At 34.3% G+C, this 24399-nt stretch overlaps 1 protein-coding gene across 1 annotated transcript; it reads left to right on the top strand.

Moving 5' to 3' along the window:
• Positions 1-7145: 7145 nt before the first annotated feature.
• LOC122583404 (tyrosine-protein kinase JAK1-like) lies at positions 7146-23912 on the top strand. Its single transcript, XM_043755809.1, has 5 exons — positions 7146-8084; positions 20480-21451; positions 21544-21591; positions 22676-23674; positions 23856-23912. Exons 1-5 carry the CDS (start codon positions 7146-7148, stop codon positions 23910-23912), a joined length of 3015 nt encoding a protein of 1004 aa, XP_043611744.1.
• The last annotated feature ends 487 nt before the right edge of the window (positions 23913-24399 follow it).

Here is a 24399-nt window from a genome sequence, read left to right as displayed (position 1 = left end):
GGTTCTTACATTTTTTTTTATGACACTTAGAATAAGACTACTTCCCAGAGTAATAGTCTAAAAGTGGCAAAAATGAAAATTAGACAGAATAAGACTACTTCGCAGAGTAATAGTCTAAAGTGGCAAAAATGAGAATTAGACAGAATAAGACTACTTAGCAGAGTAATAGTCTAAAGTGGCAAAAATGAGAATTAGACAAAATAAGACTACTTCCCAGAGTAATAATCTAAAGTTGCTGGAAATCAAAAATAGACTACTGGAGACAAAGAGAGTTTTTACTTAGGGTAATAGTGTAGCATTTACCATTTTTACTTATGCCTCATCTACCCAATCGCTTACACTTTCTTATCCATTCATTCATATCATCTTATCTTTCTCTCTAAACCTCTCCAAGAACACACACACATATACACATCTCTCTCTCTAAATTCTTGGGCTATTAATGGTTGTTTCAAGCTAGATTTACATAGGAATAATCATCCTTATCATCATCTTAGCAACATATCAAAATTTTGAAAAGTCAAAGTGCAAGAATTCTACCAATCTAACTCAAATTTCGGGCCAACAACTTGGAAGGGGTTTTAGTAAGTTACATTTCACTCAAATCAATCATTTTATGTTTATTAACATGTTTTTAGTCAAACCCAAGTGATCTTGAGTCAAATTGCAAGTCAAAATCGAAGTGGATCAAAAATTAGGGTTACAAAGTGGGTAAATTAGGTCAATTTCGAATCTAAGCTAAAAATTGATGTTTTGAATCAAGTTTTGAAGTGTTTTGTATCTAAATATGTTCATAAAAGCTGCAAAAACGAGTCCAAGCTTTCCAAGATCCGATTTTAGGTCAATTAGGGTTTTGTCAAAAGTCAAAACAGGTCAAAAACAAATTGAACACAAAATTGGTGCTATAGAACGAAATTGTGATGTGGGTTATTTTCATTTATGTCTAAAAATGAGTTTGAAAGAAGTTCCTAGTTGAATTTGAGGTCAAAATATATTGGGACGAATTTGGGTGTGTTTGGTTACTAGGTTTCAACTAGTCGAAAGTGTGCAGGTCTGTTTTTGGAAACACCGTAACTCGTTCGTTAGAGATCTTCAAGAGTTAAACCCTATATTTCTGAAAAGGTCTTTGAGCTCTACATTTTCTAAGAATTAAGTTTTGTCTCAATTGGTCATCTTGTGTACCGAAATTGGTCTACAAAACTGGAAGTAGACATGGGAAAAACTGAAAGTAGTCTACAAAGAATCCTTTGAGCTTGTTGACTGTCCATGGTATTTGAGTCGACCCATACCTTCTTGTACACATTCTTTCGGGTCCATTGGTTTCTTGTTCGAGTCTCTTGAGTCATTCATGGTTGGGAGTCATAAGTAGAACAAAGTGAGACTCTTAACTTGTATTGTAATGTATATATTGATAGGTTGTGGACATTTGGCGGTCGTTGGACGTTTATAGCCTGACTTATACTTGTAATTGCTTGAGCCAAGGTGAGTTTTCGTAGCTTCCTTTACTCTTTAAGAGTTGGGCTGAAAAGTGTACTTTGTCCATGATGACAAATTGTGAATTACATGTTGCGTGAAGGTTTTGATGATGTGCAATTATGTGATTTGTTGTATGATTACTTGTGCATGTATGATGAGTTGTTTTAGGATAGTTGGGTATATATGGAGGATTATAATGCCTTTGAAAGGTTGGAGATGTGGTGGGAAGGCTGCGGATGACCCTATATATAAGCATTAAAGGCCTTTCAAAGGTAGTATCATAGGAAGTATATACACATGGTATTTGGTTATGTGTGGACAATGATGGCCATGGATGATCAATTTACGTGAAATGAATGAAATGAGGGGTATGATGACAATACAAACGGGCACTTTTAGTGCTTGATGACATTATACGGGTACGATACGTACTTGATGACGATTATGGATGACATGAGGACAATTGAGAGACATTGTGTGCAAGTGTGAGATCATTTGTCATATTAGATACTTAATGGATGTCTAAATTTTTGTTCTTTATGATTGTTTATGTGATGGATGACATTGGTACGTGTTCTTGTTCTTTCTTTCCTACGAACTCACCAACCTAGTGTTGACATTGTTTAGTACACTTTTCAGGTAACCAAGATAACCCAAGAGCTTGATTGGCATTGCTAGAAGTTGGACTATGACCATGGATCTGTGATTCGTTATCCATTGATGGACTCGCTTAGGATCATGAGCCATCTTTTGATATCATTTTGTAAAACACTTGATGGTTGTATGCTCCTTGTGCTTTTGTAACTTGTAAACTAAATGTTGGGTTCACGGAATCCTTTTATTTTTCATATAGTCTCGTTCTACGATAATTCCATCTTGTGTCATGCTTTTCGGTGCATTTCGAGCCTAGCTCGGGCTGTTACAGAATGGTGGCCCACGCATGGTCGTAGAGAATTAGGCGGATTGACCTAGACTACGGCTTAAGTAAAACTCTTCATATAGCATTCATGATTAGGAATCTTGTATACAACGTGAACTATATGAGCATTATAAGTGTACGTTTGGGTTTCGTAGGAAGGTTCATTATATGTTATAACATGAGTGCAATTGGTTGACGTGATCAATGTGTTGTTGTGCGATGGTCAAGTACATGAGGTCAATGTGGTTACTTGAGGTCATGTTCATATTGTTGGCTTGAATTGATATTGTTTGATGATTTAGGGCAAGATGAAGTTATGGCATTAACATGATATAATATCGTGGCAACCCTAAAAGAGCCTGATCAACTATTTTATGGTTACCCGGTATTATAACAAGTTAATGACGTCACGGATTGCACACATTTGGTTTGGAGTATAATAAGGAACCGAAATACTTGATGGGAGTTGTTGGGTTGAGGGTTAGCCGCTGGTACACCCTGTATATAAACCCGAACGATAACTAGAGAGTATATCGGATTTGGACTATACTTTGAACCGCTTGTTTAGTTGCTTGGTTGTATTATGTAATTGAACATGAGTATGTGGTTGACGATGGACAATTATTGTGAACGTGGTATGATGGCATGATACATAACGATTTCCCCTAGAACATTAGTACTTTTACTTTAGCGTAACGATCTGATGTATGTGTGATATGTCGACTTGAGAGTATTATCTACTTGTGGGACTAACATGTGAGCATTTCGAGACTAACAATCGGGTCAACGTGTTACTTGTTTTATAGAAATGGTGAGGCCAAGGAGAGCCGGAGCTAACTATAGGGCTAACTCTCAAGAACCACAACCAGAAGCTCAACCGGAAGCACAAAGAGGCCGTGGAAGAGGCCGGGGAAGTAGAGGCCGTGGTGGAGGCCGAGGTAGAGGTAGGGGTCATGGTGAAGCCCCCATGCCAAACTTGGCGGAAGTGATTGCCCAAGCGGTCACTAACATTATGCCAACCATAGTTGCCCAAGTTACGGCAACTCTTGAAGGAAACAATGGGGCACCACCCAATGTGCCTCACAATGTGGAAGCTCAAGTAAATGGTAACAATGAGGGTGCTCAACCGATTGTAACGGAAGAAGAAGAGGCACCGGTGATGCAAGACAACTACATTCCCATGTACAACCAACATGGAGTGTATCGTCAAGGGTGTTCTTTCAAGGATTTCAAGGGTTGTGGAGCCCCCGAGTTTCATGGGGATGGGGGTCACACGGCTTGCATAAGGTGGCTTGAAGAGATTGAAGCAGTGATTGCTAGGAGCCATTGTACTTATAATGATCAAGTTACTTATGCAACCGGCATGTTTAAGGGTGATGCATTGAAGTGGTGGAACAAGGAAATAGGGGCGGGCAATGCTATACCTTGGGATCAATTCAAGGTCTTGGTGAAGGAAAGGTTTTGTCCTCCCTATGAGCTTCAAACTTTAACATTAGAGTTCGTGCAACTTCAAATGAATGGAGCGGATTACAAAGGTTACATTCGGCGATTCCAAGAGTTGTCAACACTTATCCCACACTTGGTGTCCCCCGAGGCACAAGCTATCCAAAAGTTTGTTATGGGCTTGACTCCAAAAGTCCGACACTTGGTGAATAATATCATGCCTACCTCCTTGACGGAAGCCATCAACCTTTCATTTTGTAAAACACTTGATGGTTGTATACTCCTTGTGCTTTTGTAACTTGTAAACTAAATGTTGGGTTCACGGAATCCTTTTATTTCTCATATAGTCTCGTTCTACGATAATCCCATCTTGTGTCATGCTTTTCGGTGCATTTCGAGCCTAGCTCGGGCTGTTACAAACCTAGATTTTAGGGATCTTCCTTGTCACGTCATACGTCTTTATCAACAAATCCAGGTTGTAACCTTCACTTGATTGTCAGACACAGATTGCTCGTTTGTCAAGAACAAATCTGTCTAAATGTTTCCAAGCTGACTGCTAATCCCAAGATGTCTTCCACCAACAACTTGATTTTCTATCTTCAATCCTCCTCTTCGACTTGGATTGAATGCTGTTATCAATTTGATGCAACTTGAACAACACTTGCTTCCATAAGATATTACAATTACAAAGTATGAAGCGTAATTTGGGTCAGTTACAGATCGCAAGCTGTATCAGCTTAGTCTGACCCAGATTAAGATACAAGAACCAAAAGATTTACAACTGTTTTCATACAGATTTGTCATCATTAAATTTACAGCATTCATTGGGACTCAACACAAACACTTCCATCAATATGTTTCAACTAATTATTTTTTTTTTTTTAGAACGACATTCTAATCTACTTCTACTCCTAAATTAAACGCATGTCTGGGATGAAACCCAAGACTATCGAAAAATTCCTATTAATCCACCCTCACAAATGTGGGAAGTGAGCTCGAACCCAGGTGGATCCCCCAAGGTTAAAGATCTTACCAATGGGCCCCCAACCCCATTGGTTGTCTCAGCTAATTATGACAGTGACGAACGTGTAATTATTGTACTACAACTTGCAAAATAAAACAATTAGAACCATATATCTTCAAAATTATAAGCTTTTATGATTTAAATATATGAAGATCTAATATTGATAATATTGTAAACCCCGTGTCCAGTGTTGGACACGGGACTTAATTCTAGTAATATACCTATAATATTCTTAATAAAATAATTTACAATATAGACCTCTGAACCTTTAAGATAATCACACTATCAAATTTAACATCTTTAACATAATCACACTATCAAAGTTAACATCAGTTACAGTAGAAAATTTTGATAAAAAGTTATCTTTAATAGAATTTTCCCATTATCATATTCAACATATTCGAATCTTGCATTAGTAATTTTTTTTTTCGTAAGCCTTTTTCTTTATTATATAACTGTTTATTAGTAGTATCTTTTTCACTCACTTTTTCACCTTTTCTTTTTATATTTTTTGCTAGATAATATGTTTAGGTATTTGGTTTCAAATGCTTGACATTCAACCTTTTAAGTTATATGTACATATTATTTATATATATTTATTTAGTAAAAGATAATTAACATGTATAAGTAAATAATTGATTTAACAAGATTTTTTTCCCACCACATATTATATTCAAAACATGAATATATATTATATCATTGACATTATCGTTATTATTATAGTTATATATTTTGTTAATCTATACTCCCTTAATAAGCAAACTACCTCACCCCTCTTTTAACACATCTACCTTTAAAATGTCTTTTATGCCCTCCTAATTTACACTAACCTATTTTTTATCCATCACGCTCATTACACACACATATGTCATCCGATTTTCGATTTCCTCTCCCTCTCCCCTTTTCTGATTTTCTCCCCTATAAACACCATCCACCACCGCCCCAAATACCACCATCTACCGTCGCAATCCACCTTCTATGTACGCTATCCCTCATAAACACCATCCACCACCGCCCCAAAAACCACCATCAAACCACCATCCACCGCCACCGGCTTATTTTTTTTCCTTTTTCATCGCCACCGCCCCACGAACCACCGGCGTTTTTTTCTTATTCTCCGCTGCATCGCGCGGGTACAACGCTAATTTATTAATAAAATTATAGTCGTAAAAAATTAAAACAAAAGTACATATTTCTCTGTTGTGTCATTTAATATTTTTCAATTTCTATTTATTTCTTTTAACCGGGCTAACACATACATATATACGATGAATTTTTTTACATAGATAATATTGTATTTCATTTGTTTTCTTCCAAACAATATGTTAGCATAATACGTATAATAAGTTATTACATTATTGTTATTCATGTGTCATTATTTGTATCTATATAGTTATTGTATGATGAACCACTAGGTTTAATCCCAGTAGTCAGGGGTATTTTACTAAACCTGCTATGCGGGGCCTCGGGGGAGTTTACTCCAAGGTCTCGAGTTCGAGCCTTGGTAGGTTCTCCTCGATGGTATTTTTCCAATAAAGGATGTGGTATGGTAAGAAAGACTATTTAAGATCCGCTTAGTGCATGACCCTTTTGTTGTGCGATTAGCACAGATCATACACGTCTGAAGTAAAATTAACTTGTCAAATAAAAAAGTTATTGTAGGAGTATGATGTTAATTCTAACTCACGTTATACTTTTAAATGTTGTTACAAACCATAAACGTTATGTCTCCTGAGACGGGATAAAACCAATTAATAAATAAAAGGGGTCATGGTTAGTTTTATGGGTTAGTTCTTCGTTAGATGCAAAAGAAGTAGACTCTCGAGATGGATTCGTTATATATAAAATCAAAAACGTCATTTGCCAGCAGTCTACCACCGATGGTTGAATCGTCACATCGAATCCGAGTCATGTTGTTTTTTATATATTTCAATCACCATCTTTTTCTCCATCAAAGGAGAAATAGTTTATGAAATCTCTAGGTTTGAGTTCTAACTGGGCTTTAAAATACATAGTATTTTCTTAGTTTGTTTTTTAGTAGTTATATGATTGCATTGAGTGGCAGTAGCGTTGCATTAAAATAATTAAATAATTAATACAAGTAACCGGGATTGATGGATCAAGTTTAATTACGCTTTAAATTAAATTATATTAATTAAAGAATACTGAGTACCTAACCGGGATTGATGGGTCTAATATATTAAGGAGAGTAGTTTACTAAATATTTTCTCCCACCTATTCTCACTCACCTAGCTTACAGATCACACACATCATCGATCGATCATGTCTTCCGACACCCCAAATATATTTACATTCAGAGATATACAATTGGCCACCGATAATTTCGCGGCTGAAAATCTGATAATAGAGACTAGCACTTCAAAGGTTTACAAAGTGCAACGTTTACAATCAGAAGAGGATGAAGAAGTCGAGCTTTTCAATGTCCTGGTACATGTACTTAAGGATGCTTTTACGGAAGAAAATGAGTTTAGTATGCCTGAAGTACTTGTCCCTCTAAAATCAGGGCATAAGAATATAGTTCTTGTCGTTGGGATTTGTGGGCAGATGGCGGACGGAGAAGTTAATATTACGATGATGGTCACACAGGATGAGGCAAATGGAAGTCTGGATAAACATTTAAGTAGCAAAACCCTGACTTGGATTCAAAGATTGCAGATATGTCTTGGTGTTGCACATGCAATACGTCATCTTCATCCTTATGTGGAGGAAGAAGGTGTGATACATGGTAACATCAAAAGTTCCAGAATATTATTAGATGATAATTGGGTACCCAAATTATTTGGTTTTGATTTCTCAGTCTTCTTGGCACAAAGTCAACCACTTGTACGAATAAGTAAATATGGAGGTGCATTACAGTATATGGATCCGGCATTTGAGAACACGAGGAGCATAAGTCACAAGTCAGATGTTTTCTCATTCGGGGTGGTTTTATTTGAAGTCTTGTTTGGGCAGAAAGCAACTATTCGGAATGGTAATCAATGGTATTTTGCTGATTTGGCAAGACACCATTACGAAAACAAAACATTGGATGAAAAGATCGATTCACATCTAAGACAACAAATGGACTCACAATCATTACACATTTTCTCACAAACAGCATATTACTGTTTGAAGGAGCAGCGAGAACAGCGTTCAAATACAAGTCAACTTATCAACAATCTTGAGAAAGCCTTGGAGCATCAGCTTCGACATGACAATCTTGTAAGAATATCGATCTTTTGGTTTTTCTCTTCTATAGCCTTCTACCTTTTCATCCTTTTATATATATATATACTAGGTCTTTTACCCGCACGATGTGCGCGTGGTAAAAAAGTTGAAAAAAAGTAAAGATTGTAAATATTTTTAATATTAAAAACCCGTATAAAACATAAAAAGAAAATGGTTTCTCACCCATTGAATAAGAAAATTACTTGGAATAAGAAAAAGGATAAAAACACAAATTATAGGTTTTCATAAAAAGTTATATGTTTTTGATAAATAAATACTTTCCAAATTTAAAAATCTATGTTAAGTTTTTACCTGTTTTAGTTTTTGGTATGAGATTTGATTTTATTATTTTTTTTAATATATGTGCTTCAATTTTGATATGGGATTTGATTTTGTTATTTTTTCTTATAATTTTGTGTATATAAAGTTTTTAATTAGTTTAATGTACTTGTAGGGAATCCTACGTATATCCAAAGTTAAACCATTATATTTTTAATTTTGTATATTAGTCTTTATTTTAATATTTAAATTCTTTTTTGACATATATAAATAAGATAAATATTGTAAACAATTATGGAAATGACACATATGATGTAATCCTAGGTGGCAATGTTTTAAAATAGGTTTAATTTTGAAGAGGGCTTTAAAATGCTAGGATTCCTACTCTTTTAATATATATATATATAGGGTAGAGATCCAAAGAAAAGGTTCTTAAGGAGAGAATGTTTGTTTTTTTATTTTTTTAGCTTGTTTTTTTAATATTTTTTCATTTTTTCATTCTTTTTTTAATTAACTCAATTCATAAAAAAATTTAGAAAAAAAAAAAATTCTAACCCGAGTTAGTAAGTTATACATGTAAGGATACGGTACAGGCTTCGCCCTGTAAGGATATTAATAAATGGTAGCTGGTGGGAGTCATAGGTCATTGAGGGTGATAGGTCATAGGGGTTGATCGGTGATGGGGTGATCTACCTTACGGGCTTCGCCCTTAGCTATCATGGCTCCGCCAGCCATAGTCTAAGAGGCTTCGCCTATAGGTTACGGGCTACGCCCTTTGAAAAAAATATATTTTTAAAAAAAATCTAAAATCTTTATATGAAATTGGTTAATTAAAGAGAGAATGAAAAAAGTGAAAAACGGAAAAAAAGTTCAGAAAAAGAAGCTAAAAAAAAATAAAAAAGGAACCTTCTCTCCTTAAGGTACCTTCTCATTTGATCTCTATCATATATATATATATATATATATATATATATAGGGTAGAGATCCTGGAAGAAGGTGTCTTAAGGAGAGAAGGGAGAGAAGGTCCTATGAACCAATCAGAACGCGACATGTGTCAAAATGAAAAAAATGCACGGTGGCATTTTTGTAAATAAATCAAACTTTTCTGAAGTGATCAGCCTGGGTTCCGATCAGCTTGGGTCTAGGTCAGCTTGGGTTCTGATCAGCTTGGTTGGTTAGCTTGGTCAGCCTGGGTTCTGATCAGCTTGTGTCTGGGTCAGCTTGGTTGGTCAGCATAATCAGTTTGGTCAGGTTGGGTCTGTGTCAGGTTGGGGTCTATTTAGGTTGGGTCAGGTTGGGTCAGCTTGACACAATTTACACGTAATCTACACAAATGTAGATTATGGGTTTTGGGTCAGCTTGGGTTCTGGGTTGGGTCAGCTTGGGTCAGGTTTGGGTCAGCTTGGGTTCTGATTAGCTTGGTTGGTCAGCATGATCAGTTTGATTAGATTGGGGTCAGGGTCTGATTGGGTCAGGTTGGGTTAGCTTGGGGTTGGGTCAGCTTGGGGTTGGGTCAGGTTGGGTTAGCTTGGGGTTGGGTCAGCTTTGGGTTGGGTCAGGTTGGGTTAGCTTGGGGTTGGGTTGGGTCAGTTTGGGGCCTAGGTCAGGTTGAGTCAGCTTAGTTAGCTTGGGTTGGGTCAGGTTGACACAATCTCACAAATGTAGATTAATCTACACAAATGTAGATTATGGGTTTTGGATCAGCTTGGGGTCAGGTTGGGGTTGGGTTGGGTCAGCTTGGAGTCTGGTTCAGGTTGGGTCAGATCGGGTCAGCTTGGTTAGCTTGGGTTGGGTCAGCTTGACACAATCTACACAAATGTAGATTAATCTACACAAATGTAGATAATGGGTTTTGGATCAGCTTAGGGTTGGGTTGGGTCAGCTTAGGGTCTGGGTCAGGTTGGGTCAGTTTGGTTAGCTTGTGTTGGGTCAGCTTGACACAAAACTACACATAATCTACACAAATGTAGATCCCAAGCTGACCCAGATTCCAGGCTGACCAAGCTGACCCATAACTCAGGCTGACCAATCTGACCCAACCAAGCTGACTAACCAAGTTGATCAGAACCCAAGCTGATTAGAACCCAAGCTGACCCGAATCCAAACTGACCAACCAAGCTGACCAAGCTTACCCAACCAAGCTGACAAACCAAGCTGATCATAACCCAAGCTGACTCAGACCCAGGCTGATCCAGAACCAGGCTGACAAAAGTTTGATTTATTTACAAAAATGTCACCGTGTTTTTTTTTTAAATCCACATGGCACGTTCTGATTGGTTCATAAGACCTTCTCTCCCTTCTCTCATTAAGACACCTTCTTATTTGATCTCTCTTCCACAACCATATATATATATGGTTGTATAGGTGCAAGTTATTTTAGGACCAATTTTAGGACATGTGTTTTTTGTAACTTATACACCACCATGATCATCTCCGACAACCACCGTGATTTTCCAGCCACCGCGTCGCCGGAAAATCATGTGTAAGTTAACTTACACATGTGTAAGTAACTTACACATGATTTTCCGGTGGGCCCGTCGCCGGAAAGTCTTATTGTTTTTACAAAAAAGTCTTGTATATCGTAGTAGATGATGATGGTGGTGTGTAAGTTACAAAAAACACATGTCCTAATTGGTCCCAAAATAAGAGGTGGTATTAATATAACCCAGCCCTGGGTGTTTGGTATTTTACCCGTACGATGTGCGGCAAGAAAAAGAATTGTTTAATACATACAGGGAAAAAGGTTTTTTAGGGAAAAAAATATAGGGTTAAGTGCGCTGGAATGTAACTAACTATGGCTGAAACGTTATATGTGCACAATTTCAAGTTGACATTTATTGTATGCGTGGACTTCCAAAAAGAATGATAAATCTTTTTCAGATTCATTAATAAAACTTACAAACTTAATTTTTTATTTATATATATATATTTGTAAAACTAAGTCATTGAATTGAAAGGATGGAAAGAACTCACATTGTTTTGGATGAATTAGAATAAAAACTCATTGTGTTGGATAGATTTTTCATAATGTACAGGAAAGATATTGAAGGAAATTGCTAAACTAAAAAGATAAACAAATATATACACTCAAGATTTATAATATATGTAACTATCTTTGTCTACAAAATTTGAATCTAATATTATTATTTTTATACGGGATATGAGATTTAATGATAAATAATTGGATGCAATATATTGATGTCTTTGTATACGTTGTTTTTTTTTTTTAATTTAATATACGTTAGTTTTTTTATTTAACATTTATTTAATAGATAAATATTGTTAAAAACATATGGAAATGCCATGTAGATAAAATCCTACGTGACAACTTTTTAGCATAAGTTTGGCTTTGAAGGTGGCTTTAAAAAGCTTGAATTACTATTCTTTTAATAATTATATATATATATGTATATAGTGAATATAAGGTTGTCCGACATCTAAACTTAGGTGTGGAACCCTTCACACATTAATTTTGTAGTATTTTTTTGTTTAATGAATAAATGTTTGACCCTCATGAATTTTATGGATTAAAAAATCAATAGCTGCCACTTTTTAGGAGCAACCTGAGTTCAAATCTTGCCAGAAGCAGAATTGAATTCAGGTAGTTGATTTACCTTGACACTATCTTTGCTAGGGGTTATATGGGTACCAATTCGGTACATGGGATCAAGTGGTTCCCATCAATCTACCATTTCTTTTTATGTGAGTATTCATACTTAAGCTTAGATACCCGACAAGTTTATATTATCATCCTCATATATATATATATATATATATATATGTATGTATGTATGTATAGAAGTCCACTTTACTGATATAATTCTGATTGTTGAAGGAACTCGCACCAGGTGGAAGGTAATTTCTTTCTTTCTAGCTTTTGTGTTTTGCACACACTACCGCGTGTCTAAAATAAACTACTTTTAGGTAGTGTTTGATAATGTTTTAATGGAAAAGTCATGATTTAATTTTGATTAACTTAATTCATTAAGTCAATCCAACATGTTTGTTATTGATTTAATTAGTAAAAAAAAAACTATACTGACTTAATCCATAAAGACATTAGGTTTCTATTCGGTCACTTTCTTCATTTAGTCACTTAAAGGATAAATAAACAAACAAGCCCTTAGTCTTATGAGGCTCTCTCAAAGTCTCAATAAGAATATTTTTCCACTTTATTTTATTAAAAAAAAAGTAATAAACCCTCTTAAATTGTATTCTGCTAACAAAGAGATCATTACACTTATTTATTCAAATGATAAGATTAGGAAAAAAGGATTTAAGAAGATTATTAAGCTATTTATTAAAAGAATATATTTTTCTTGTAAAATTATTAGAATGGTATATCACTTCCCTTTTATTAATACTATATCAGTTTATTTCTCTTATGAACACCCAATAAGTATCCACTTGGAATACTGTTTTTTCCTTATCTCTTTCTCTAACTTTTTATTTTTAATTTATTTTAACCAAAAATAATAAAATTATTATTTTAAAAAAAATTACTTATTATATTAATAAAATTATTAACAAAAATTATTAAACTGCTAAATTGATGACATATCAAACTAATAATATTTTATGTTAAATATGTTAATGTTCACGGTTAAAATGAAAGTTATATTAAATTAACTATAAATTATATATGTACAATGATTTGGTCTTCAACTATTCTACAAGACTGAAAAAAAAAAAGAAAACGCACACACATATATATGCATATATATATTTATATAGATTTTAGGTAAAATATAATAAGTATTAAAGTAAAACAAATAAAACAACAAGTTTTTTTATTGAAAATTACGGTGCATCATCAAAATCATCGTGCATTAATTTAACCATGATCTAAGTGTCAAGATCTTGTCTTATTTGTTTTACTTTAATACTTGTTTTACAATACTCAACCCCTATTTATATATATATATACTAGGTCTTTTACCCGCACGATGTGCGGCTATTTAAAATAACCTACGTAAAAAGAATAAAAATAAACATGAACTAATATATAATAATACATTAAAGCATATAAACTTTTTGAGAAATATAATGATGTATAAAGCACATAAAATTTAACAACCCAATTACTTTTCATATTAAAAGTTGAAAAAAATTTGAAGATGAAATCAAAAACCAACTTTAAAAAAAAAATATATGACAATAGTGTGATGTGTCGACACAATTATGTAATCTATATATGAAACTAATGTTGGTTTTAGGAAACAAAATCAATTTTATTAATTTCATAATTTTATTTTTTACATACCAATATATATTTAATATTTTTTATTGCATAAATAAATAAATAAATATTATGGAAAATTATAGAGATGACACATAGGATAAAATCCTATATGACAAATTTTAAAAATAGTTTTAAATTAAAGAGGGTTTTAAAAAGCTAGGATTCCTATTGTTTTAATATTTATATAGATATATATATAGGAGAGAAATCAAATAAGAAGGTGTGTTAAGGAGAGAAGGGAGAGAATGTCCTATTGGCCAATCAGAGTGTGACACGTCACCTCTATAAAAAAATGCGCAGTAACATTTTTGTAAATAATTTGACTTCAAACCTAAGCTGACCCAATCCACCTCAAGCTGACCCAACCCAAGCTGACTCAACCCAAGCTGACCCACCTTAACCTGATTCAGCCCAAGCTGACCCACCCCAAGCTGACCCAACCGAACCCCAAGCTGACCCAATTGAACCCCAAGCTGACCCAAACCCGTAATCTACATTTGTGTAGATTATGTGTAAATTGTGTCAAGCTAACCTGACCCAACCTGACCAGACCCCAAGCTGACTCAAACCTGACCCAAAACCCAGAACCCATAATCTACATTTGTGTAGATTATGTGTAAATTGTGTCAAGCTAACCCAACCCCAAACTGACCCCTAACCAGACTCCAAGCTGACCAAAACCTGACCCAACCTAGAACCCAAGCTACCCAAGCTGACCCAAAACTCATAATCTACATTTGTGTAGATTATGTGTAAATTGTGTCAAGCTAACCCAACCTGAACAGACCCCAACCTGACCCAACCCAAGCTGACCAAACTGATTATGCTGACCAACCAAGCTGACCTAGACCCAAGCTGATCAGAACCCAGGCTGACCAAGCTTACCAAGCTGACCAACCAAGCTGATCAGAACCCAAGCTGACCCAGACCCAAGCTGATCGGAACCCAGGCTGATCACTTCAGAAAAGTTTGATTTATTTACCAAAATGCCACCGCACATTTTTTTCATTTTGACACATGTCGCGTTCTGATTGGTTCATAGGACCTTCTCTCCCTTCTCTCTTTAAGACACCTTCTTCCAAGATTTCTACCCTATATATATCTATATAGGGGTGAGATATTTTGAGACCACCTCTTATTTTAGGACCAACTAGGATCATTGATTTTTGTACACCATCATCATCTACTACGATATACAAGACTTTTTTTAAAAACACTAAGACTTTTGGGCGACGGACCCACCAAAAAATCATGTGTAAGTTAAGTTACACATGATTTTTCTGTGGGCCCGTCGCTGGAAAGTCTTAGTGTTTTTACAAAAAAGTCTTGTATATCGTAGTAGATCATGATGGTGGTGTGTAACTTAAGAAAATCAATGGTCCTTTTTTGGACTTTTTTTAGTTGGTCTTAAATTATCTTTCCCCTATATATATATATATATAGAGGAAAGTTATTTTGAGAACTATCAAAAAAAAAGAACGCGAGAACTAATCTGGGCCACACATCTCATCTCCTTTTTTCTCTCTCATCACTTTCATCCAAATTTTTCAAAACGTTTTATCTCACAAACCGTATAACGTTAGACGAAAAAAAAACCATGGGTAGTCTTAAAATTTCGTCCTCTTTCATTAGAGATGCGACTTGATATACTTTTGACAAACTTTTAAATTTCGAAATTTTTTTTTTTTTCGAATTTTTTTTTTTACCTGCACATGTGTAGGATGTGTATGATGTATACCCTATACATGTCCTGCACATGTGTAGGATTATCGCTAAAAAAAAATTTAAAAAAAAATCAAAATTTAAAAGTTTGTCAAAAGTATATCAAGTCGCATCTCTAATGAAAGAGCACGAAATTTTAAGACTACCCATGCTTTTTTTTTTCGTTTAACGATGTACGGTTTGTAAGATAAAACCATTTGAATGAATTGGGTGAAAATGAGAAGAGAGAAAATTAAATATCATCAAGATCAAAATCAATGGCCATGATTGATTCTCGTGTTCTTTTTTTTTTTGATGGTTCTCAAAATAACCCACCCCTATATATATATATATATTATGGTCATTGTTATAATAAAACAATTATTAGAATAAAATACTCCCTCCGTCCCATTTTAGTTGTCATGTTGACTAACTTTGACCGTAAATAACTTTGTTTGTGTCATGTAACACTTGATATAAAATATATGAATGGATTAAGTTTTTAATGTACTTTTCGTTCATATAAGTTTCATCAACTACTATATAGTACAAAATCATTATGCATCATGATAATATTTGTGCATCAATGTATATACTTTGCTCTATGAATATTCGTTCATCAACTTTTTCATAATCGAAAGGTTATGATATTACTTTATTTGTTTTATCTTAATACTTATTTATAATAACCAACCTCTAGATAATATAATAATATATAAATCTAAAATAGAAAAACACAAAAATTAGAAAAATACCCCCCCCCCTCTCTCTCCCCTTTCGACCTCATCTCTTTCTAGTCGATGGGTTTCGAAAATACGAAGCAGGAGGACGACGACCATCTCGACGAGGATCGTAGGCTCGTAGTTGTAACTTCCTTATGGATGAGATTCGCAAATAGGGGAGGAAGAACTTAATAAGAGATGCCCGAGAAAGAAGAAGAAGAAGAGAGGCAGACAGATTTATAACAAAGCTTTATTTTATAAAAGAAAAGAAAAAAAAATGAGAAGGTGAATGTTGAATTTAAATGAAGTTTGATTTTTATATATCTCATTCAAAAATACTAATATATTAATATTATTATAAAAAAAAAAGTTAACTAGCTTTGTAGATTTCTGAAGAAAATCAAATAATGATTTATATGAATATTTTATTCTTGCTATATTAATACATTGAAAAAAAAAATTTAACATGCTTAAAAGGTAAGCCTAAAGATGTATCTAACCAGAAATGATCGACACATGTCAAAATCAACGGTAAACATCATATTCAAGGTTGTAAATAACGTTTCGCGATCCCTTCGCGGTCAACCACCTTTAAGGTTAAATTTTATTTCGCAGCGTTATAACGACATTATAACGGAGACTATAAAATATAAGAGAATTTATTTTTAAAAAAAATATAAATATGCTAGCAATGAAAAAAAGTATGTGAAAAAGTATGACAAACCTGAGAAAACAAAGCAAACACCTTGAGCAAGCTTGAGCAACACGAACAAACAACGAGCAAACATTAACATGAGCAAACGGTAAACAAGCAAGTGAGCAACAAGTAAACAACTGCTTAACCTGGATAAACAAGTAAACAACAAGTAAAGAACAAGCATTAACCCGATTAAAACAGGTAAACAACTAAACAACTTGATTAAGTACTTAACAGTAGACAAGCAACAGTCCTAGCACATAAGAAACTCAAAAATTAGCAAACAAGTCCATAACTAGCTTAATACACTTAAAAGTTAAAAAGACCCCTGCTGATACGTCTACTCCCCATCTCAACCGCCTCCAATTTGAACTTTGGTATGCACAAAACCATTTTGACTGAAACTTATTCAAACTCTTTCCAAAGCTCAAATGCTCGAACCAAAACATCAAAAATAGTAAAATCACATATTACAACATAATGGATACATCCAAAATCTTAACCATTCACATTTACGTTAAAACGACCAAGCGGGTCACTCGCCCGGATTTAGCCCAAGTGACAAAATGGGTAATTACACCCCATCAAGTTGAACATTACATACAAAGACATTATCCTTGACTCCAAAACATAACTTTATATTTGTTTCAACAAATCGGCACAAAATGGCTCATTACCTTCAATCTACAAGCTATTTCAAGATCAACAATATGCACTAGCACTTCAACAATCAACACCTTCAAATCAACAATACCTAGTTCCTTCTTCCGGAACTACCTATAAAATAGTAAACAACTAAAATATATGCGAATGCTTAGTGAATAAACTTGCATACAAATATATATATATATATATATATGAATGAAGGCAAAAAAAAACACAAAAGACTATCGCATGTAGTCAATGGTACCGTTATACCATCACTTGCATACTCACTTTTGCACTAACACATACATGGATCCGTATACGCTAAACAATAAGCAATGAGGTTCTTAGCCCTCATCTCAATACAACAAGAGATTCTTAGGCCCCATCTCAATACAACAAGAGGTTCTTAGGCCTCATCTCAATACAACTATGGGGTTCTTAGGCCCCGACATCAAAATTAGTCCCTAACGCCGAATCGATTACCACACACAGAATCCACCATCATATGGTAATCGAACCAACACACATATAAGCGTATGCAAATTTACTCACCTCCTTCGCGACAAACAACAAACAAGATAGCCACAATAGGCAAAGCTTTCAACCTAACAAATCAACATAATATGCATATAAGACTTTATTCACAATCTTGGTTAAACTCGCTTTACCAAACTATCAATTCACTAGCAATCCTACCCACCCAAACTCATTTTCTTTGAGTTGACTCATTTCCAAGTCTCATTTAACAAAGTTCAATCGTTCCAAAATCATCAATCTCAACTATCATTTTGCTAAAATCTCAATTGGCATCACCATATAGCCCTTTCATATCATAGTTACTAAATTCTCATTTTGGGGGAAATAATACAAAAATTATCTTTCAACCCAAAAATCCCTAAATTGGATTTCCCATGAACCCTAATTCTTAATAGAAATCAAAACTAAGTTAGAAAACCTTTAACTTAAGGAATGAAAGAATAAAATTAAGGATTCAAGTAACAATTTCTTCTCCTTCTTCTTCCTAATTTTCATCCACCACCACCACACTTAAGTCCCCACTTTTCAATTTCTTAGATGATGGATATTATTTTTATGGTTAATCTTTGAAGGTTTTATTGAATTGTTTGGAGAATTAGAAGTTAGTTAGGATGGAGTGAAAGAAGCTTGAAGAAGATTTGCGAAAGAGTAAGAAGTAGTGGAGGAGGAATGACTAAGGGGAAAAATAGGAGGCTGGCACTCTCCTGTGATGCCACGTCCATATCAACTTTTGTGGTAATTGTTTACCCTTTATCTGCTAAAGTTCCAACTAAATTAACCCCATATTCAAAAATAAAATACTAGAAAATTAATTTAATGTTAAAACTACAAAAAGAGGTTAATTTACTCATCTTAAAAACTTTGGGGTGTTACGGATCATTGGTGGAGCACCAGCATCACATGTTGAAGGTCTCAAGTTCGAGACATGGGAAGGACATTTGAAGAAATTTTACAATAAAGTCATTCAGTGAAACAGGTTTGAGTCTTACACAGGGGCAGAGTTTTATCCCAATTAAATGTCGTGCCTTCGGGCGGTTAAGTTGGGAGTTTCCATTCCTACTCGGCATTGAGGGTGAGGAGGCTCTCTAACTTGGACCCGGTTAAGACAACGTAAGTTAGATACTCTGTTGTGAGCAAATGATGCTCACCTTTCAAGAAAAAAATGTATGACCTATGTACCACACTACCGTAAATCAAAGGAAGGATGATAATTTCCCAAAAACAAATACAAAATATAAATTCAATCAATCGGCCACTACTTCCCGCCTTACACATGCTAAAAAGGATAGATTAAATATCAAGCTTGAACAACCCTTTAGACTAATGAGAGTAGCCCATTAAGAGAATGCCCTCCCACCTATCATGTATTGACATGTGGCACTCGCTAATCATGTTTTTCTTCATCAGTTTTAAATAACAAATAAAAAAGCTAAATACTCGTACAAGATTAGAACTACCGACCTCTAACATTTAATATTATGCACAAACCACTTGATCTAACATTATATTTGTTTATTTTTTTAGAAACTACGTACGGTAGATATTCAGTGAATATTATAACTAATTAAAAGACATTGATAATATAATTGTCAATCTTTGTGACTTATCTCTTTCTATTTTCCTTTATATTTATTATCTTTGTATGTGGAATATAATTTACTTTAATGTAATATAAAACTAGATTATATTGATAATTTTATCTAACATTAAAACTAACTAAAACCGACATTTAGATTATTTATAACGTAAATAAATAAATACTATTGACTTATATATGTTAATGATTGTTTTCAAGTAATATTACTTAAAATATAATATTTATAATAAATTTAGTGTAATGTGTATATTACTATGCATCTCATGAGCATAATCTAGTAAATATATATATCTAAACTAGGTATTTTACCCTGCGCGATGCGTGGCTAGTTATAAAGGTTATTTTATACATTAGTAAATAGGTATTCTATAAGTTTATTATGTGGAAATTGATTATGTTATAGTTCATGGTTAAATTCTGGTCACCTTTTGACTTTTCTGACATATCAATATTACAATCACTCAACCTACCGTAGTTATTAAACACTTCTTTTGAGAACATTTACCCTAAGATATTTTGATATCATCAACAACACCATTTGTGTAAAAATAAATCAAATGTAAATCGATAATGTAGCAAATTTCTACGTGGCAAAGTCTAGAAATATTTTTAAGTTGAGTTGGATGACTTTATAAAGCTAGGATTCTTATTGTTTTATTAGTTGTATAGATAGATATATTGTGGATATAAAAATCATTAGATAATGGGTATACATATATTATATTTGTTATTTAAATATGCCAACTAAGAATCCATGTAAGACTAATTTAAATTTAAATAGAAACTATTTATTTAGAAATGGATAAATAAGCAAAAATCCTACATGTAATTTAAATAAAAAGTAATACATAGGATTTTCCATATCCTCTCTTAATTATATAGAGTGTTTCCTCCGTAAAAAAATAAGTTTTGCATCCATTAATGTAACTAGACACTTTTTGTTGTAAATGTCTTTGGCGTGTACAGATACATACATCATCGATGATCATGTCTTCCGACAGCTTTGAAAAGCCTGAACCCATAGAATTCACATTCAGAGATATACAAGTGGCCACCAACAATTTTGCGGCTGAAAATCTGATAGTAGAAACTAGTAATTCAAAGGTTTACAAAGTGCAACGTTTGCAATCAGAAGAGGAGGAAGAAGTCGAGCTTTTCAATGTCCTGGTACATGTGCTTAAGGATGCTTTTACGGAAAAAAATGGGTTGAGTATGACTGAAGTATTTGTCCCTCTAAAGTCAGAGAATAAGAATATAGTTCTTTTTGTTGGGATTTGTGGGGAGATGGATGAAGATATAAATATTACGGTGATGATCACGCAGAATGAGGCAAATGGAAGTCTGGATAAACATTTAAGTAGCAAAACCCTGACTTGGATTCAAAGATTGCAGATATGTCTTGGTGTTGCACATGCAATACGTCATCTTCATCCTGATGTGGAGGAAGAAGGTGTGATACATGGTAACATCAAAAGTTCCAGAATATTATTAGATGATAATTGGGAACCCAAATTATTTGGTTTTGAGTTCTCAGTATTGTGCGCATCAAGTCATCCACTTGTACGAATAAATAAATATGGAGGTGCATTACAGTATTTGGATCCGGCATTTGAGAACGCGAGGAGCATAAGTGACAAGTCAGATGTTTTCTCATTCGGGGTGGTTTTATTTGAAGTCTTGTTTGGGCAGAAAGCAACCATTCAGAATGATAATCAATGGTATTTTTCTGATTTGGCGAGACACCATTACGAAGCAAAAACATTGGATGAAAAGATCGATTCACATCTAAGACAACAAATGGACTCACAATCATTAGACATCTTCTCAGAAACAGCATATTACTGTTTGAAAACGCAGCGAGAACAACGTTTTAACGCGATTCAAGTTGTCAAAAAGCTTGAGAAAGCTTTGGAGCATCAGCTTAAACATGAGAATCCTGTGAGATTATCTTTTAGTTTTTCTCTTCTACCATTCATCCATATATATATTAAAGTCTAATTTACTAATATAATTCTCATTAATTGTTGAAGGAACTCGCACTGATGGCAGATAAAGGTACATTGATCGACAACTTGAAGGTAATTAAATATTTTATAGCTTTTGTGTTTTAAACATACTGCCATGTATGTGTGTTTAGATTTGTTTTATGAGGGGGTTTATACAAAGTAGAATGTGAGTATTCCTTTGACACGAACCCATCCCATAATAGCCTGTTTCCAATACTCAATGGCTTGGTCGAATCAAGCCTTCGTAATCTTAGAATTGGCTCGCATCAAGCCATAAACTACGTGTAAAACGTACTGGATCCCAAAGGCTAGTTTAAAAGAAGAGAGGACACCTAGGTTTATAAACCACCACTCAATTCTAGCAGCTGCTTCAAACACCTGTTACAACAGGTGTCAAGCTAGGACCACAACAACACCAATTAACAACAAGTGTATTTACACTGAGTCATGGAAGCCATAATGGAGCCGAGCCGAGCTAGCCAAAAACAAAGGTGGCTCTAAAGCGATGCGAGCGTGCTAAGTGCAAAGTGCGTCAATAAGATGCCAAGCCTCATCTCCCATGACCCCAACCCCAGGCACGGGCGCGTCGGGTGCTTCACACCCTCCGTACTAACTTGGGGTGAGACCCCTTATAAGGAATTGATATTCCTTCAATTTTGTTCATACAAATGCATCAGTATTAACTGTTTTATTCATACAAGTTATATTACTTTTAGTTTTGGATATTTTTTTAACTAAGTATTAGAATGATAAATGATTGGCTTTGTTATAATTGAATAATGATATAGTGGATTAAGGATGAGTCATGACTCTTGGATCAAAATTAAGGGTCAAGATTTAAAACTTATCTTTAAATCTTGACCCTTGATTTTAATCTAATGGACAAGATTCTCAACTTTATTAGTAAAGTTTGTTTTAACTTTAGCGAATCTCAATCTATCGTTTTAATTTGTGATTTAAATGTCAGAAGATATCAAGTGTATCAAGTTTGACTGAGCTACTAAATCACAATATTTATAATGATTTATATATGGTAGTCAGCCGGTTTTTTGATTTAGATTTGGGGTTAATGTATGAAGCGAGTATCGTTGAAGAAAAAGTTTAGAGGTATTCGCGTTCTTACCATCCCATTTACTCTTATTTAATAATGTTACAGGGGGAAAACTTGGATCACTTGAGGATCCAACTTAGTGATATAAAGTTGTCAACAAGGAATTTTGCAGAAACAAACCTTATTGGGTCGGGTGGATATGGTAGGGTGTATCGAGCAGAACTTGATCATTATGATAGTAGAAATGCATTGTATATAGAAGAGATGGATAGAGATGTATGGCCCAAAAGGCGTAGCATTGTAGCTATTAAATGCATTCGTGGCACACAAGGAAAGCAAGGATTCTTTGCAGAAATTGAGATGCTTACTAAATGTAAGCATCAAAACATAATTTCTCTCCTTGGATTTTGTGATGAAGATCCTCATATGATCCTTGTTTATGAACTTGTCTCAAATGGAAGCCTTGATGACTATCTGGGAACAAGCTCATCTAACTACATCAACCAAACATGGGCTCAACGTATACATATATGCCTTGATATTGCACGTGGGTTGCGTTATCTTCATTCCAGCACAAAGGACAAACCAACCATTATACATCGAGATATTAAGAGTGCAAACATTCTATTGGACAACAATTGGAATGCAAAGATTGCTGACTTTGGGTTGTCAAAACTACGCCCTATGAATCAAATAGGCAGCACCCTTAAGACTAATACTATTGCGGGCACAGAAGTGTATTTAGATCCAGAGTATAACAAGACAGGTAACTTGAAGAAAGAATCTGATTTATACTCCTTTGGGATAGTATTATTTGAAATAATGTGTGGGAGGTTGGCATATGATAACTTTTTCTATGCCAACAATGAGAAGGGGATTCCATCTCTTGCACGACGACTCAAGAGTGAGGGAAGATTAAAAGATATGGTAGATCCTAATATAAAGCAAGCTTATGGAAATATCTTTACGATAAACAGAGGGCTCAATCAAGATTCTTTGAACACATTTTCAAGAATAGCATATCAATGTGTAGAAGAAGCTCAAGCAAGACGTCCAACAATGGAAAATGTCATCAGTGAACTTGAAAAAGCATTATCCTATGAAGTAAGTCATTGTTTACAAATTATGTCTCTCTTCTTTTCTTCTCATTCTTTATAACAAATTTGTTGTGATAAGAACACATGATCATACCATTAGGAAATGGAGTCAAAAAAGTTCTATGTGGGGGCATAATAAAGGTGATCATAGTGTCCTATTTGGGTTCCTGGGTTTGAAATTGTTTCAGAGGTCAATAATTGAGCTAAGCAAAACTCAAAATTCATATCTGAATTTGGTTGAATAGATATATTGTTGAATAAAAACTAAGTGCAGAAAATAGGAATAAACATTGGAAAACTATATTTAAAAGTAATGGAATTCAAACTCTTACTTTATATTATATAATGGAATGGAATTTACTGACAAAATGACGGCTCACAGGAAAACCACAAAGACAATCTCAAAATTTCAGTTAATGACATTAAATTGGCAACACAAAAACTTCAATGGTATGAATTACGTGGAAAGTGGAAAACATTGGAAGGCATACAAGGGAAAAGTTTCACACGCTAATGATGGTAGACACACAATTGTTGTTGCAAAGCGGTGGGATACCAAGTATGATCATAGACACCATCAATTTTTGTCTGAACTTGATATTCTTTTCAAGTTTAAGCACAAGAATATCATTGATGTTGTCGGCTATTTTGAAGAAATGGATGAGAGAATTGTTGTTTATGAGCATCTGTCGAAAGGGAGTCTTGATAAGTATTTAAATGATGCTTGTCTTA

The sequence above is a fragment of the Erigeron canadensis genome, chromosome 9 (genome assembly GCF_010389155.1).
Source record: "Erigeron canadensis isolate Cc75 chromosome 9, C_canadensis_v1, whole genome shotgun sequence".
Taxonomy (NCBI): domain Eukaryota; kingdom Viridiplantae; phylum Streptophyta; class Magnoliopsida; order Asterales; family Asteraceae; genus Erigeron; species Erigeron canadensis.
The sequence above is the reverse complement of the archived record's forward strand: the minus strand, read 5'-3'. Positions and strand labels throughout refer to the sequence as shown.

Coding starts and splice junctions, on each gene's coding strand:
- LOC122583404 (XM_043755809.1), top strand. CDS start 7,146: ATGTCTTCCGACACCCCAAATATATTTACATTCAGAGATATACAATTG. Junction 8,085..20,479: donor AGCTTCGACATGACAATCTT/GTAAGAATATCG, acceptor TGGCGTGTACAG/ATACATACATCATCGATGAT. Junction 21,452..21,543: donor AGCTTAAACATGAGAATCCT/GTGAGATTATCT, acceptor TAATTGTTGAAG/GAACTCGCACTGATGGCAGA.